The following is a 14,418-nucleotide window of genomic DNA, read 5'->3' on the forward strand; positions in this document are numbered from 1 at the left end:
ATCGAATCAAAATTTGATTAAACCGAACTGAAGAATCGAATGCTCTCCCCTAATCTCAAATAGAGCAAATTCATGTAAAAAAAAGGAAATTCAAATATAATAAGTAAAAAAGAATAAAATTAAAAGTTCATTTAAGTACTCATAATATTTTTTAATTCTATACGAGTCCATAACTTTGAGGATTTTATAGATTGACACCTCTTTTTCTTTGGTCTATTTCTCTTCGGTCTTGTCCTTCGCCAGATCCCTTGACCAAATTTAGGGTTAGCATATTTTGAAGCTACAGTTATATGGCTGACCGGAACAATTCATCGGCGATTACAGTGACGGCAGCGGTGAAACCGATATGGGCGAAGCAAGCGGAAGAAGCGAAGCTTAAGAGCGAAGCAGAGAAAGATGCGGCTGCGAAAGCTGCTTTCGAAGCCACTTTTAAGAACGTCGAAACTTCAGCCACTGCGGCCGCGGCCGCATCCGACAGTGACTTAGACGATGAGGAATACGAGCAGAAGAGGCTTGCGGCGAAGCCGATCGGTCCGGTTGACCCTATAAAATGCACAGCCGCTGGCACTGGAATCGCCGGTGGAACAGCGTGTGCTCCGTCAACTTTCACCGTTGTGACGAAGGATTCTGATGGTCGTAAGGTACCACATGGTGGGGCGCAGGTTAAGATTAGAGTTTCACCTGGTGTTGGAGTTGGAGGATCAGATTTGGAAGGGATTGTGAAGGATATGGGTGATGGGACATACACAGTGAGTTATATTGTTCAGAAGAGAGGAAATTATATGGTGAATGTTGAATGTAATGGGAAGCCTATCATGGGTAGTCCTTTCCCTGTTTTCTTCAGCACAGGTTTGCTTTTTTCTTCTCTTGGAGTGGTGAATTTCATACAGATTTGTACTTTCTAGGTCAGGTAGCTTAGCTTAGTGAAGACTAAAGAATTTTGGGAAGCAAAAGATGCTAAAATTAGCTGGGATGAAGGTCTAGTGACAATGGCAACATACATTAGGTTCAGTAGTATACGCCAAATCTTTTTAGTTCGTCTAAAAAATTGTTGGTTAGTAATAATTGTACTGATACTCTAGTATTAAAGAAATGTGTATTGTTTAACATTAGAATTGAATGTGTTCCAATGCAGCAAAATGGATAGCTTTTTATTTAGAGGGCCTATATTGTTCAAAAAGCTGTATACATTATGTAAAGATTTCTTTAATTTTTTTAGAGAAGAATTGGGTTTAAGAAGTAAAGATGCTCTTTTTAGAATGATAACATTTATCTAAACTCTAAAATACTTTTCACCCGAGTCTGATTTGACTTCTAAAAGCTGGATCAAACTGAGTATGTGATTGATTTGTGTTAGAGCATAATTGTTGTCTGTAGTAATGTGGACAGTTGATTTGATTGTAAATTTTCAAATGAGTCTATGATATTGGCTTTATTAAATGGGTTGCATCTTTTTAAAGGCTTGCTTGAATTGTTTAACCTAAACTAATCAATTTTACTAATCAGAATTAGTATTTGGTTATCGTACTATAAACAGGTGTTTTTTTTTAAAGTATCTAGTATCAATGGGATTGCTGAGATGAGGTCCCATTTGATTGCGGTTGGTCGATTCTTATTTTTTCATATGCTATTTAGTTGGATTGTCTTGATAATTTCTGTTGTTATAGTATGGCTAGTGGAGTTCCTTTAGTTGTTGTTTTGGACTTAAAACATCAGAATCAATAGGAGCCCCCTCAAAAGATATTGGGGCTCCTATTTAATTGTGATGATTTAAAGTCCATTTATGTTGTCCCAAGTTTAATGGGGCTCTTTGGTGTTAGATATGATATTCTACTTAGTAAGACGTAGCACCTCAATGTAATTGTGGAATATATTATTTCACCTTTGGAACAATTTTCACCACCCATCAGTAGTGTAGAATTGTATCTGCTGCACCTCTCCACCCCAAATAGAATGTTGTCTTTTTGTGTGTTTGCTTTTGTGCTTTCTGTGAGTATGTATATCTACTCTTTTTTATCCATGCATTTGTCCTTTGTCAACATTTCTAAATTCCTGTTTAAGCTAAAACTTTATTAAAAATTCATTCCATGATAACCTTACCACTACCAATTATTCAGAATATAAATTACTCAATTAGATGTCCCAAGTTGTTTTGGATATGGGTTTTTTATATGAAGGCAAGTAGAAAGCAGTCTAGGCATATCCATGACAGTTAAGATGATAACAAAGGTGTCAGCGTGGGTTTGGCTGAAGCAGAGATCATAAGTTGATGGTGCATCATAGCAGGAATGTGACTCAGTCTTTGATTTATTTCTTGGTTACCGTGGTTTAGTCACATCAAAGCCAAAAGACTTCATATACTGGCTAGAAACTTTCAAACTACTACCCCACCTGCTCTTTTCTCGAATAACTGTCACCATATTTTTTTTCTTTTTTTTAACATTCCTCCTGAATCTGTTTCAGAACTTATATATAAAATGTGGTACTGCTGTTCTCTTGTGCTTACTCGTATTTTTCTCTTTTTGTGTTGTTCTCATTGATAATATGATGTAGTTTTGAATGAGGAATGATATGGTTGACTTATAACATGGAACTGTAACAATATGTTAAATATTTTCCTTTTCAGTACATAGACATGATGAAGATGTACTCATGTTTTGGTTTACAAAATTCAACATTGTATTCTACATGTTAAAGAATTTAATTCTGTAATTGTATCATGCAGGCAGTACGACTGGCGGGCTATTGGGTATAGTACCATCAGCCACATTTCCAAATATGGTCAACCAGAACATGCCTAATATGCCAAACTATTCTGGTTCTGTATCCGGGGCAGTTCCAGGATTGCTTGGGATGATACCAGGTATTGTTCCTGGAGCTTCTGGAGGTGTCGTTTTACCTGGAATTGGAGCATCTATTGGGGAAGTTTGCCGAGAGTACCTTTATGGACGATGCGCAAAAAGTGATTGCAAATTCAATCACCCCCCTCACAATCTTCTAATGACTGCTCTAGCTGCGACCACCAGTATGGGAACACTTAGTCAAGTGCCCATGGCACCTTCTGCGGCTGCTATGGCTGCTGCTCAGGCTATTGTTGCTGCACAAGCTCTTCAAGCGCATGCTGCTCAGGCACAAGCACAGTCTGGAAAAGATTCGTCTGGTATTTCTAGCTCTCATTACTGTCTATATTCCTCCTATTTGTTGATTATTGCGAGTTATACTTTTTAAAATTTCCTTACTCCACTTGTACATTGATTCCTGAATTTTTTTTGCTACTTCTATCTCCCATCATTGCCTAATAAGTAATTTATATATTTTTTGTTACTGGGAACTGCTCATAAACTTTTCCTACTTAAGTTTCTTCAAACTATTTTGTTTCTATAACTTAAAGAGACCAGATAGGTTCTTACTACTTTCTCTTTGCTTCTTCCCCCAACCTACTCATCATAAAAGATGATGTGTAGAACTAAAAATGCATATTGACATTTCTGCTATGAATCCATGAGAGTGTACCTCATTCTACTTGTTTGTGCTATTTATGTTTCTTTATGTATCAGGTGACAAAGATGGTAAGGCTGAATCCCTTAAAAGAACTTTGCAAGTCAGCAATCTCAGCCCACTTCTGACAGTGGATCAGTTGAAACAGCTGTTTGGTTTCTGTGGTGCAATCATTGATTGTAGCATTACTGAATCCAAACATTTTGCTTACATCGAATACTCAAAACCCGAAGAAGCAACTGCTGCTTTAGCATTGAACAATATAGAAGTTGGTGGTCGCCCCTTAAATGTTGAAATGGCAAAACAACTTCCTCCGAAGGCAGCTGTCTTAAATTCATCAATGGGCTCTTCTTCTTTGCCCTTGATGATGCAGCAAGCGGTAGCAATGCAGCAGATGCAGTTCCAGCAAGCCTTATTAATGCAGCAAGCTATGACTGAACAACAAGCTGCTAATCGAGCTGCAACCATGAAAACTGCTACAGATTTGGCTGCCGCAAGAGCTGCAGAAATAAGCAAGATGTTGAAAGCAAACGGCCTGGTTTCTGAAGATAAGGAAACTGATGACAAGGCTAAGTATGTCACCTGAGCTATTTTTCTTATATGCTTATAATCAGTGTTTTGGGAAGCGAGAAGCGGAAAAAAGCGACGAGGGCTTGCTTCACAGAAGCGAGAAGCGAGAAGCGAAGCGCGCTTTTTTTTTAAAAAGCGACATTTAATATAAAAATAAAAAAATATTAAATAACTAAAAAGAGGTAATATAGTCTTAGATTGAAAGAAATTACTTAGGCAAAAATACTCACAAGTCATAACATATAAAGCAAAAAATCAAAAACATAATTAAATCACAAAATACTACAAACAAAAGGAAGTTTCAGAAAATAATAAAAAAAGGCTGCTAGTATACACACTGATCACAAAAAAAAAACAAAAGAATTGAAAAAAAACCAGAGGCAACAGTCAATAAGAACTAAGAAGAAAAGAGCAGGAAGCAGAGAATAGAGATGAAGAAAAGAAGAGAAGAAGAAAAAAGAGATGAACAAATTACCTGCAGGCCTCAGTCGAGATCTTGAGGAGAGAAAGAAGGGAGGCAGCCAGCAGCCTCAGTCGAGATCTTCACGAGAAAAAGAAGGGCGGCAGCCAGCAGCCTCAGTCGAGAGTTTCAGGAGAGAGAAGGGAAAGAAAGTCGCGAGGAGAGAAGGGAAAGAAGAGTTGTGAGGAGAGAGAAGTTATATTTCAGATTTTTTTTTAAAAAACCTAATTTTTTTTTAAAAAAACCCTAATTGAGCGCACTTTTTTGCGCTTTTTCCTCAGCGTCGCTTCTCGCTTCTTCCTCTGAAGCGAGTGCTTTTTTCAAATCGCCTCGCCTCAAGTTAAAAAAGCGCACAAGGGTCGCCTCGCTTTGAAGCGCGCTTTTCTGCGCTTTTAACAACACTGCTTATAATATATCTTATGTGTTTGGTAATTCATCTAAACTCTGGTATCAGGAGTACCTTGTTTAGTTATTAATAGTTGGACTTATTGCACCTATAGAACATCACCATGCCTTGTGTTTAGGAAACAGCATGAAGTGAGTGTAAGCTATGCATATCCATACTTGTAGATACCAAAAAAGATAACATATAGCTGGCTATGTTCAATGTTTTGATTATTATTGACAACATAATAGACTTGATTGTGAGTCTTGCAACCTTCTATGATTCTCTATGGCTGTCTTTGATCTTGAGTGACAAAGAGGTCGCTAAAAAGCTCTAATGAGAGAGAGAGTGAGTCGGAGATAAGAGAGTGGGCTACTAGAAACAAGCTTAGTATCTGCTTTGTAAGTTATATTTGAGCGGTTCTGGGAGGACTGGAATCTAATTAAACGGATGTCCTACTGAATCTCCCAGGTGTCATATGTTTTACAAGGGTGGGATTTGAGGGGAGGGGGACAAGGACAAGGCTTTGCTAGTGAATCTTCCAAGCATCTGGTTTATATATAAAAAAATATTCTGCATAATCTATTTCGGTTCTGCAGGAGATCTCATAACGTATGCTGGTATTGGTTGTTCCTTGTTATGGAAAAACAAATGTAAGGGATGTTAATCTGGAGCAGTTTCTAGGAAGGTGACATTTTTTATAGGATTTGGGTGTCTGAGAGTGTATGAGTTTCTCATCATCTGCTCTTTATTTGATTGTTTAACTGTATTGGTCTTCTACTAATGAGCTGCACTGTTCTAGGTCACCTTCTCCCAGTCGTGCGAGGTCAAGATCCAGGTCGCCATCTAAATCTCGATCCAGATCAAGATCTCCAATAAGTTATAGGCGAAGGCGGAGATCCCGTTCTTTCTCTCCTCCACGGAGATCAAGAGATTATAGATCCAGGTCACCTGTGAGATCCCGGCGTTATTCAGGCTACGAAGATGAAAGGCGGTCATATAGGGATGTTAGATATGCTAATGAAAGAAGTCGAAGACGGGATTTTGTTAGATTTTATGATCGTCGTTCTCCTGTTTCAAGGAGAAACAGAAGTAGGAGCACAAGTCCCCGAACTAGAAAATCTTACCATGACGATTCAGGCTCACCAAAACACCGCCGAGAAAGTCCAGCACTTAAGACAAGTAGAGCTTCTCGCCATGAGTCACTATCGCCTGAACATAGACGAAAAAGTAGGTCATCCCCAAAAGATGGTGAAAGAAAATCAAAATATAGCAGGCGGTCCAGATCAAAGTCTGCTGAATTTAGGGACCAGTCTGATGATAAGCTAGAACGAAGCAAGGGTGAGAAAACCAGGCAGAAGGATCAAAGAAGGTCAGCATCACCACAGGTTGATGAGGATGCACAGAAGAAAATGTCACCAGAAGTTGTGGAAGAAAGCAAGTCAAAGCAGAGAAGAGCCTCCAGGTCCAGATCTCCAGAAGAGAAGCATCTTTCTAGCAGAAGCAGAGAAGAGAAAAGAAAGCATCATGCTAGAAGGCGCTCCAGGTCAAGGTCCAAATCTCCTGAAGAGAAAGTTCACTCAAGTGATAAATTAGACAGAAATAAAGGAGATAAACGAAAGCATCGAAGTAGAAGGCACTCAAAGTCAAGGTCCAGATCTCCTGAAGAAAAACAACATTCAAGTGCTAAATTGGAAAGGAGCAGAAAAGAGAAATCAAAGAGTCGAAGTAAAAGGCGCTCCAGGTCAAGATCTGTCGATGAGAAGCAGCATGGAACTAAACAGTCAGCAAGCCATTCTGACAGCCGACGATCAAAGCAAAGAGCACGTTCTAGATCAAATTCTTCTGAAAGTAGGCATGGATCAGGTCAAGATGAAACCTTAAAGGATGAAGGGAGAGGTCATAGGGGTCACCAGAAAAGATCGAGGCAGGATGACAATAATCATGGAACAACTGAGATTAGCTTGATGGAAGAAGAGGGAATGTAAACCAGTGACCGATAGCTTCCAATTCAAAGAGTTCTGAATCTATGGGTTATGGCTTGTGATACTCAATTGTGTGAACATTTTATTTTACCATTGCAGAAAACATGAGAAGTTTTGAGGAAGCATGATGTCCTGGAAGATCGTGATCCCAACATAGATTGACCCGATGATCAAGAAAGATCTGTTAGACTGAATTAATTGCAGTTTGTATGACAAAAACGCCTATTTTTGCTTCTTTTGCAGGTCCTTCATGGAACATAACCAGAAAGTGAAGTAGCATTAGTTGAAAGGTTGAGTGTCAAGTTTGTGCCATCTTGGATGAACTCTACTGAGTTTCTTGTGAACTACTTTTTGAGCTCATGTATGGTGAACTTTTACCTCTGTCAGTAGGTAGTAATTTCTTAATTGTATGTCTATTTGAGGATTTTAATTACCCCTTGTCCTTCTAGTAATCTCAATATTGTGAAGGAAGGTATATATATCAACTATCCTTTCTTGTGAGGGAATTGTGCCTTCCACTGAAGAATTTGAATGTCCTTGAGCATTATGTTCTCATATCCTGTACTCATTAACTGATGTGAACTAATGATAGGGTAGTTTCATAAAGCTTTCTAATTAAGTAGCTTAGTCGTCTTGTGAATCTATTATACTTTCTTTGCATGATGAGTTAATTATGTTGGTAACTCGGTAGGAGGCTCCAATTTTTTTTACATTTGGTGGCTTGGTGGGCCTGTTAAACTCCAAAAACATGCAGGTCTTGGGACTGGTTCTTGTTGGCGCTTTATCAATTGAATGGACAAAGTTATATCTGATTGTATTTGAAGGTATGCAATTGAAATTTTTGGTTGTTTGAATGGGAGCGCATTTGCTGCTTTTGGAACAATTATTTTAAGAATGTCGGCTGAAAATTGTTGGGATGAAGAAATAAGGTTGTTAATCTTCACATATTTTGCATTGTTCCTTTCCTCATCTTTTCTTCTTTTTTCCATTTTCTCTTTTTTTTTTCCTTTTTTCTTTCTTCTTGAAAATGTTTGATTAGGCAGGCTGCTATTAAGGTTAATGTAACCAGATGTTGCTGAGATGATTGTGCATGATGCTCCCTGAATCGAGCATGAAACAGATACTCATATCTGTTCTTTAATTGGTGGAACTCAATTGTTCCATAACAGGTAAAATCTTATTGAATCCACTAGTTTCTAGTTTTTATCCTTGCAAACGGAGTAATGGAGGACATGATGGTTATTGCTCAACACCCCTAGTTCACACAATTTTTTAGTAGCCAAAATTGTCTAACTGATTAACAGGTGGTTTATCTGGCCTCTTGCTTATATTTTATTCGGCTACATGTCCTCCGGGGTTACAGTAATTAAAGTAATTGGAACCTCTTGCAGTTGCTTCAAATATTAGGAAAAAATATTCCACTTGAGAAAAACAATAGGCATTAAGAAAATAGGAGTGCTTATTAAGTCATTTATTTTGTGTGTGTGGGGGGGGGGGGGGGGTTATGTATGAAATCCACATTTGCACTGTATGCTGTACTTGTTTGTAGCATGCTATGACATGTAAAAGCTGCATACGTTGTATGAAATAACCTAATCTGAGGAATTCCTTGATCTGTATCATATATCTGATTGTGGAAATTCTCGTATTACCCTTATTCTTTATATTGACTCCTATCTTTCATGGTGGCTACCTTATTGTCTTGTGAAGGCATTCTTTGTTTACTGTCTGAAGAACCTCTGCCCATCTTTTTTTTTTTTTTTGGGTTTTCCGTTTTTTTTCTAGGTGGTGCTGGATGTATGGGACTGAGAGCTGTATCCTGTTGTCAATCTAGATGTGGTTGATGTCACACACTTATAATTTGCTTCCCTTCCCCCTTCCTTTTTCATTTACATTCATGTTTACCCTTCCCCGTCTTTCATCTCTGCTTCTCTCCCTTGTTTTCCTCTTTTTGTTTTTTGGGGTGGTTGGAGGTTCTATAAGGAGTAGTATGACTAGCTAAATGGCACAAGCAGCAAGGCGAGGAAACATTAATTTTGGCTGGTGATTTGACAATGTATTTTTGCTAGGATTTTTTTGTTTGGACAAGGATTATAGCTCAAGAGTAGAATCTTCGTTTAGGTGTGTATGGGCCATCTATGAAATAAAAATCAGCAGATGTTTTTCAGTAGTCTTCTTCCTTTGCATGTTAAAGGTTAAATATACCCACATAATGTTTATCATCCTTATTTCCCATTAATTCTTCAGTAGTGGACTATACTTGGGTTAAAAATGGTGTTGGCTGATACCATTTTCACTCCCTGATAGCAGATTATCCTATAGGGTAATTTCTCATCCCTGCCTGGATCTGAAAGATATTTGCTCTTATGAACTCTGATTAAATTATCTCCAGAAGCAAACTATGCTTTTGTTTTGATTTGTCTATCCCCTGATGTTTGGTGTGGACTCTTGTTTGACAAACATCCCGCTGTATTCGCTATACGCTTTGTGCTAGCTCACTAAGAATGCACGTTCCATGAACTTATCGTGTGCATATGTTACATGAATATAATGATGAGTGTGTAAAAGATTTTTTTTAACTTCTGTTCCACTTATTAGTTACATCATCAATTTGAATGTAATAATTCGAATGCAATAATTCGAACTGGTTACAACTAATATCAAGTGAATTAGTTGATCGACTGTGATTTTGTTGAAATACTTGAAATATGCAAAAATGCTCTTATAGTTCCAATCAATTGGTTGTGTATTTCTAAATTCGAAACATAGATAAGGGTAAGGTCTTTGTGTACCTACAACGTTGATAGTTGTACAGATAATATTCATAAAGCTTTGTTGAATTATGAGCAATCTTACAGCATGGGTTCAAGTTTGGGGTGTTTTTGACGTCTCTCTCGGTTTGGCAAACCAAGGGTGTAGTCAAATTTATTTAGTCAAGCAGGTTGTCAATAATTTGAAGACGCAACTAACAATTCATGCTAAATTTAGGAGTATTTTTAATACTTATTTCTACAATGTTTGTAGTTGTCGATTTCTATGACATACATATAGGATTAGATAATAACTTGTATTTTTTACACCATCGAATGAGAAATTACATCTCGTAAAAACTATGATCTTATCCAAAGCTAAGATGTACATTTGCCATAAAGTTCATTATCAATGTACAGCTTTTATGTCTGATTTTGTATTTTTGCAATTTGGAGTGACATCTTATCCATCCACGTAGAGAAAGTAGCCAATGTTTGGCCACTTTAGATTTATGTCAAAATCACTGTCTTCAAACAAATTTAGGTATTGCATTTTGCTGCAAAAGTGCATTAAGATATTTCTTTTTCATATGTGGGGGCCAAAATTTCAATGACTAGAGTATTAGACGTTCCCAAAATAAAGACTTTTGAGGTAAATTCATTATAATAGACAACGAAAGCTTGAAAATTTTTCCATCTCTCTCAATAATTGTATCAAAGTCGTTTTTAGAGACTTTCTTAGGAAATAATTGTAATGAGTAAATTTATCGTAGATTCCTAGTAATTATGATTTATTTCACAAATATTATGTAAGATGGTATAACTTTCTGAATTTCTATTGAAGCTCTACTATGGCTCCCAAATAGATTATGAAATCAATCAAAGAAACTAATTTATTTAATATTTAAAATAAAAAATAGTTAAAACGAAGTAAATATCTTTTACTATGTTAAAAACTCCAACCTCTTGGATAAAATGTGTAAATTTCATACTGAATTACTCAATACTTGCTTCCAGCGGTAATGTTATGAATTGTATCAAGGGGTCAAACTATGACCAAGTATTAATAATATAATTTTTCGTATGTCGCTCTGCCTTTCCTCCCTAGAAATGAACATTTAATTCTTCAATTTTAACTTTTCATCTCATATCTTTATAATACATTCAACTTACGTTAAATTAAAACCAGACAAACAAATTGATATATTTATAATACACTCAACTTATGTCAAATTAAAATCAGACAAACGAATCGAACGCTATCCAAACACTCCACTTGCCTTTTTTTCTTATATATACACACACCTAAAAACCTTGACACTCCAATCATATTCCATAAGAAAGAAAAAAATGTATCTAAGAACCCCAATAGATCGTGTCCTATTTTCCCCATCAAATCCCCAATTTTCAAGAACTCAAAAAGTGTCTTTTAGAGTAAACTCAAAACTTAACAACAATGTGATAGAAATTAGTGAATCAAAAAGCTTTTATGAGCTTTTGGGTATTCAAGAAACTGTTTCTTTATTAGAAATTAAACAAGCGTACAAACAATTAGCAAGAAAGTACCACCCAGATGTTTCACCTCCGGGTCGGGTCGAAGAAAATACCCAAAGGTTTATTCGGGTTCAAGAGGCTTATGAGACATTATCGGATCCTAAATCAAGAGATATGTATGACAAACATATGTCTAAAGGACTTCATTTTGCATTTTCTCCTCGTAGAAAGTGCCAAAATGATGAGGTTGGTTTTTTATTTTTATTATTTGGATATTTGGGTGAATTAAAGTTTGTGTTTTTGAAATTTGTAAATTATTGTATTAAACATCTCCACTTTGAGTTGATTGATAACATAAACTCCTTATTGTGTTTTGTGGATATTGATGCTGATATGACAAGTAAAATTTTGGAGGTGTGTACTGGACGATTATTTTGAAAGTTAGAGTGTTTAAATAAGATGAGTTGATGTATCTGAATATGTATATTGTTAGCCGAGGGTAAAGTTTTCTTTTTTTTCTTTTGTTCGTGAGAAAATTTGTGGTAGTGGGGTTTTTTTTAAGTTTGAAATTGAATGGGGTTTGTTTAATTATCTTGTTCTAAGTCACCTAATTTTTGTGTGTTTGTATGTTTGATGTCTAATTTTGAGGGCAATTTTTCTTTAGTGTGATTGTTGACAATTAAGTTGTTTGGGCTCTCACTTTCGATATCGTACATGTTACTTTTGAAGAATCAGACATGCATCAGTTGACATTATTGAAGAGTTCAAGCAACATAAGTTGACAATACTCTGTTATTTTAATTCTCTAGAATTTGGTATACTAAATATTTTCGTGTAGAATATAGTAGGATATAGTTGTGTGAGTGAGAAGGTTGACAACAAGGTCTGAAATGCCATATACAACTTTATACAGCCTCTGCTACTGAAAATATATCGTTTGCTTATACAATATACACAGTTTTTTGCATTCATGTAATTGATATTTTTGTTGTTGTACAATGATATATCCGCGATATCTTCTATTTTCTTCACTGATATATGGTTTTTTTTATACACATTTAGTCAATGGAGAACACCGGTGAATGGAAGAATCGATGGCATTCTCAGCTATCGGAGTTGAAAAGAAGAAACTCACACAAGGACTCTGGTAACAATATGTCATGGGGTGCACATATGCGTAGACAAAGGAGTGAAACATCGTTATAACGAATTATATAGTTTTTATATATTGCTTATATATAATTTGAAGTGTTTGGTTAAGCATTGATGTTATAAGTAGTGTAACAACTATATGTAAGTGCTGACCAAATATAGGTAACTGTTTGTACATAAGAGTTCTTTGAATCAAGTTGTTATTTTTAACGATATCGCGCTATTTATGTTGTGAATGTACGTTGAGTATATGTCAAATCCCGTTGTTTTTTCTTTTAAGCAAACGATTGATGCAAATAGAGAGGTTTCTCTATTGATGTGTAGTTAGATTTTCGAATAAAAGGAAGAGTGGGAATAGATTTCTCTTCCCAATACTATGTAAAGAGTCGTCAATATGGATCAATCCAATTTTAATAAGCCCAGTCTAGTTGGGCTGTATAATTTATTGGCCCAACTTCTCATTTGAGGACCTTCCAAATGCTAGCCCAATCCAACACTACACGGCCCATGGTATGTTGGGTGTCTAACAAACCTTTCTTTCTTTCTTTCGTTCGCCACGATTTTTCTTACTAGCAGATAAAATTACTAATATCACATCGAATAGAATATCGATTGATAGACATTCAAGTTTATTATTATATAATTCATATTGATGATAGTATTGTTTTCGCAAACGCATCCTTTCTTAGAGTCATAGTTTTTTCCAATTAAAAGTTAATGCACTCTAGCTTTAAGAATAAAGGAGATCATATAGCCCAATGTTTTTGGCTATACAAATAATGAATACTTTATATAAGTATATACATATACTACATGTAACATATACACATACTATATATCTATAATATATATAAATATACTATATATCTATACATAATTATATATACAATCAAATTCTATACTTCAATCTTCAATCTTCAATCATGTTGGAAAACTAGATAATCGAAGATTACATTTTACCTAATACATTAATTTAAATTTTATAGAAAATAATTAGGCAAATATATATATATATATATATATATATATATATATATATATATATATATATTATTTTTATTTTTTTGTATTGAGACTGTAAATTCATAATAAGGGGGTATCCATTTAAAACATGAAAAAAGGCTAGTAAATATGATTTTCAATATTGTATCTCCATATTAAAAAAAACAAGGAAATAAAATTTGGTTAATTAATCATTAATTTTTGTCACTGACCAAAATCAAGTACTTTTAAAAGTCTATATATTTGAGACAATTCTTAACCTTTTTTTATTATCTATTGATTTTTGAGCACTAAATTATATATTTTCAATGGCCTCTACAAAATTCTCCCTTCGGTCAATTTTGTTGCTTTGTGTGGTTTTGTTTTCTCTCGTGAATCTCCATCAATGTATGTTTAGTATAAATTATATTGAGATTTAATTTTTAATGTATAACTCGTAAAAAATATGATATTATTGTTTAGGTGTTTTGATAGTATAAAAATTGTTTTTTACGTAGTAATGTCAGTATATAAAAGATAATTAATTAATTCATTGTTGTATTTCATAAAATGCAGGTGATGAAAGCACGAAACTTGATGCAAACGATGAATGTGACCAACTTGTGGTTCCTGGTGAACCACCCCGTTGGTGTTGCACGTTGGTCAAACCACTCAATTGTGACTATCTTTCTCTACAAAATTGTCAAAATAATTGTCATTAATGATAAATTATGTGACTTGTATTAGTGATTATTCATCATTTTCAAGAGTTTAATAAAAATGATTTTGAAGTTTCAATTTGATTGAAATGACTTGTAATCTTTTATGTTTTTTTTTTGGTCAATTCAAAGTAAGGATATTATTTTCGTTTAAAGTCTTATATTTGTTTAATCGAAAAAGTTATAATCTCCGCTTTATTAATTTCTTCTCTTAAGCGAGAGCGTACTCAATTTGTTTTTAAAGAAGCAAAACTCTCCTTAGAGTTGTATATGAAGAAATATAATGTCCTTAGTTGTATATATGTAATTTTGTAACGTGAAGAACCAAATTAATTAGAAGTATGTTCAAATTAACTTATTTAAAGTGTTTTAAGCTGAAAATAACTTTTAAACACCTGATTTTAAGCTATAATAATAAAAATAT

General features: G+C 35.1%; 2 protein-coding genes across 6 annotated transcripts; both read left to right on the forward strand.

Annotated features, from left to right (window-relative positions):
- The first annotated feature begins 153 nt into the window (after positions 1–153).
- On the forward strand, positions 154–9,068 carry LOC101244905 (uncharacterized). 5 transcript variants are annotated; one of them, XR_003248308.2, is made up of 7 exons: positions 160–849; positions 2,726–3,160; positions 3,558–4,071; positions 5,716–7,288; positions 7,653–7,722; positions 7,938–8,067; positions 8,684–9,068. XR_003248308.2 is itself a non-coding variant. In XM_026033086.2 (4 exons), exons 1-4 carry the CDS (start codon positions 291–293, stop codon positions 6,899–6,901), a joined length of 2,694 nt encoding a protein of 897 aa, XP_025888871.1. In that variant the 5' UTR covers positions 154–290; the 3' UTR covers positions 6,902–7,504. The 5 variants fall into 5 exon arrangements, 1 of the variants encoding a protein (XP_025888871.1); XR_003248309.2 differs by having other exon boundaries at positions 7,942–8,067; XR_003248307.2 differs by having other exon boundaries at positions 5,716–7,259.
- Positions 9,069–10,972: 1,904 nt separating this feature from the next.
- On the forward strand, positions 10,973–12,507 carry LOC101245400 (chaperone protein dnaJ 20). Its single transcript, NM_001329727.1, has 2 exons — positions 10,973–11,388; positions 12,205–12,507. The coding sequence occupies exons 1-2, from the start codon at positions 10,999–11,001 to the stop codon at positions 12,346–12,348; spliced, it is 534 nt and encodes a 177-aa protein (NP_001316656.1). The 5' UTR covers positions 10,973–10,998; the 3' UTR covers positions 12,349–12,507.
- Positions 12,508–14,418: the final 1,911 nt, after the last annotated feature.

The sequence above is a fragment of the Solanum lycopersicum genome, chromosome 9, assembly GCF_036512215.1.
Source record: "Solanum lycopersicum chromosome 9, SLM_r2.1".
NCBI lineage: Eukaryota > Viridiplantae > Streptophyta > Magnoliopsida > Solanales > Solanaceae > Solanum > Solanum lycopersicum.

What these genes read in the sequence shown, in the direction of transcription:
- LOC101244905 (XM_026033086.2), top strand. Translation starts at nt 291, where the DNA reads ATGGCTGACCGGAACAATTCATCGGCGATTACAGTGACGGCAGCGGTG. An exon ending in GTCTGGAAAAGATTCGTCTG is followed by an intron (nt 3,161 to 3,557) that starts GTATTTCTAGCT and finishes TTTATGTATCAG; the next exon opens with GTGACAAAGATGGTAAGGCT. An exon ending in GAAACTGATGACAAGGCTAA is followed by an intron (nt 4,072 to 5,715) that starts GTATGTCACCTG and finishes GCACTGTTCTAG; the next exon opens with GTCACCTTCTCCCAGTCGTG.
- LOC101245400 (NM_001329727.1), top strand. Translation starts at nt 10,999, where the DNA reads ATGTATCTAAGAACCCCAATAGATCGTGTCCTATTTTCCCCATCAAAT. An exon ending in GAAAGTGCCAAAATGATGAG is followed by an intron (nt 11,389 to 12,204) that starts GTTGGTTTTTTA and finishes ATACACATTTAG; the next exon opens with TCAATGGAGAACACCGGTGA.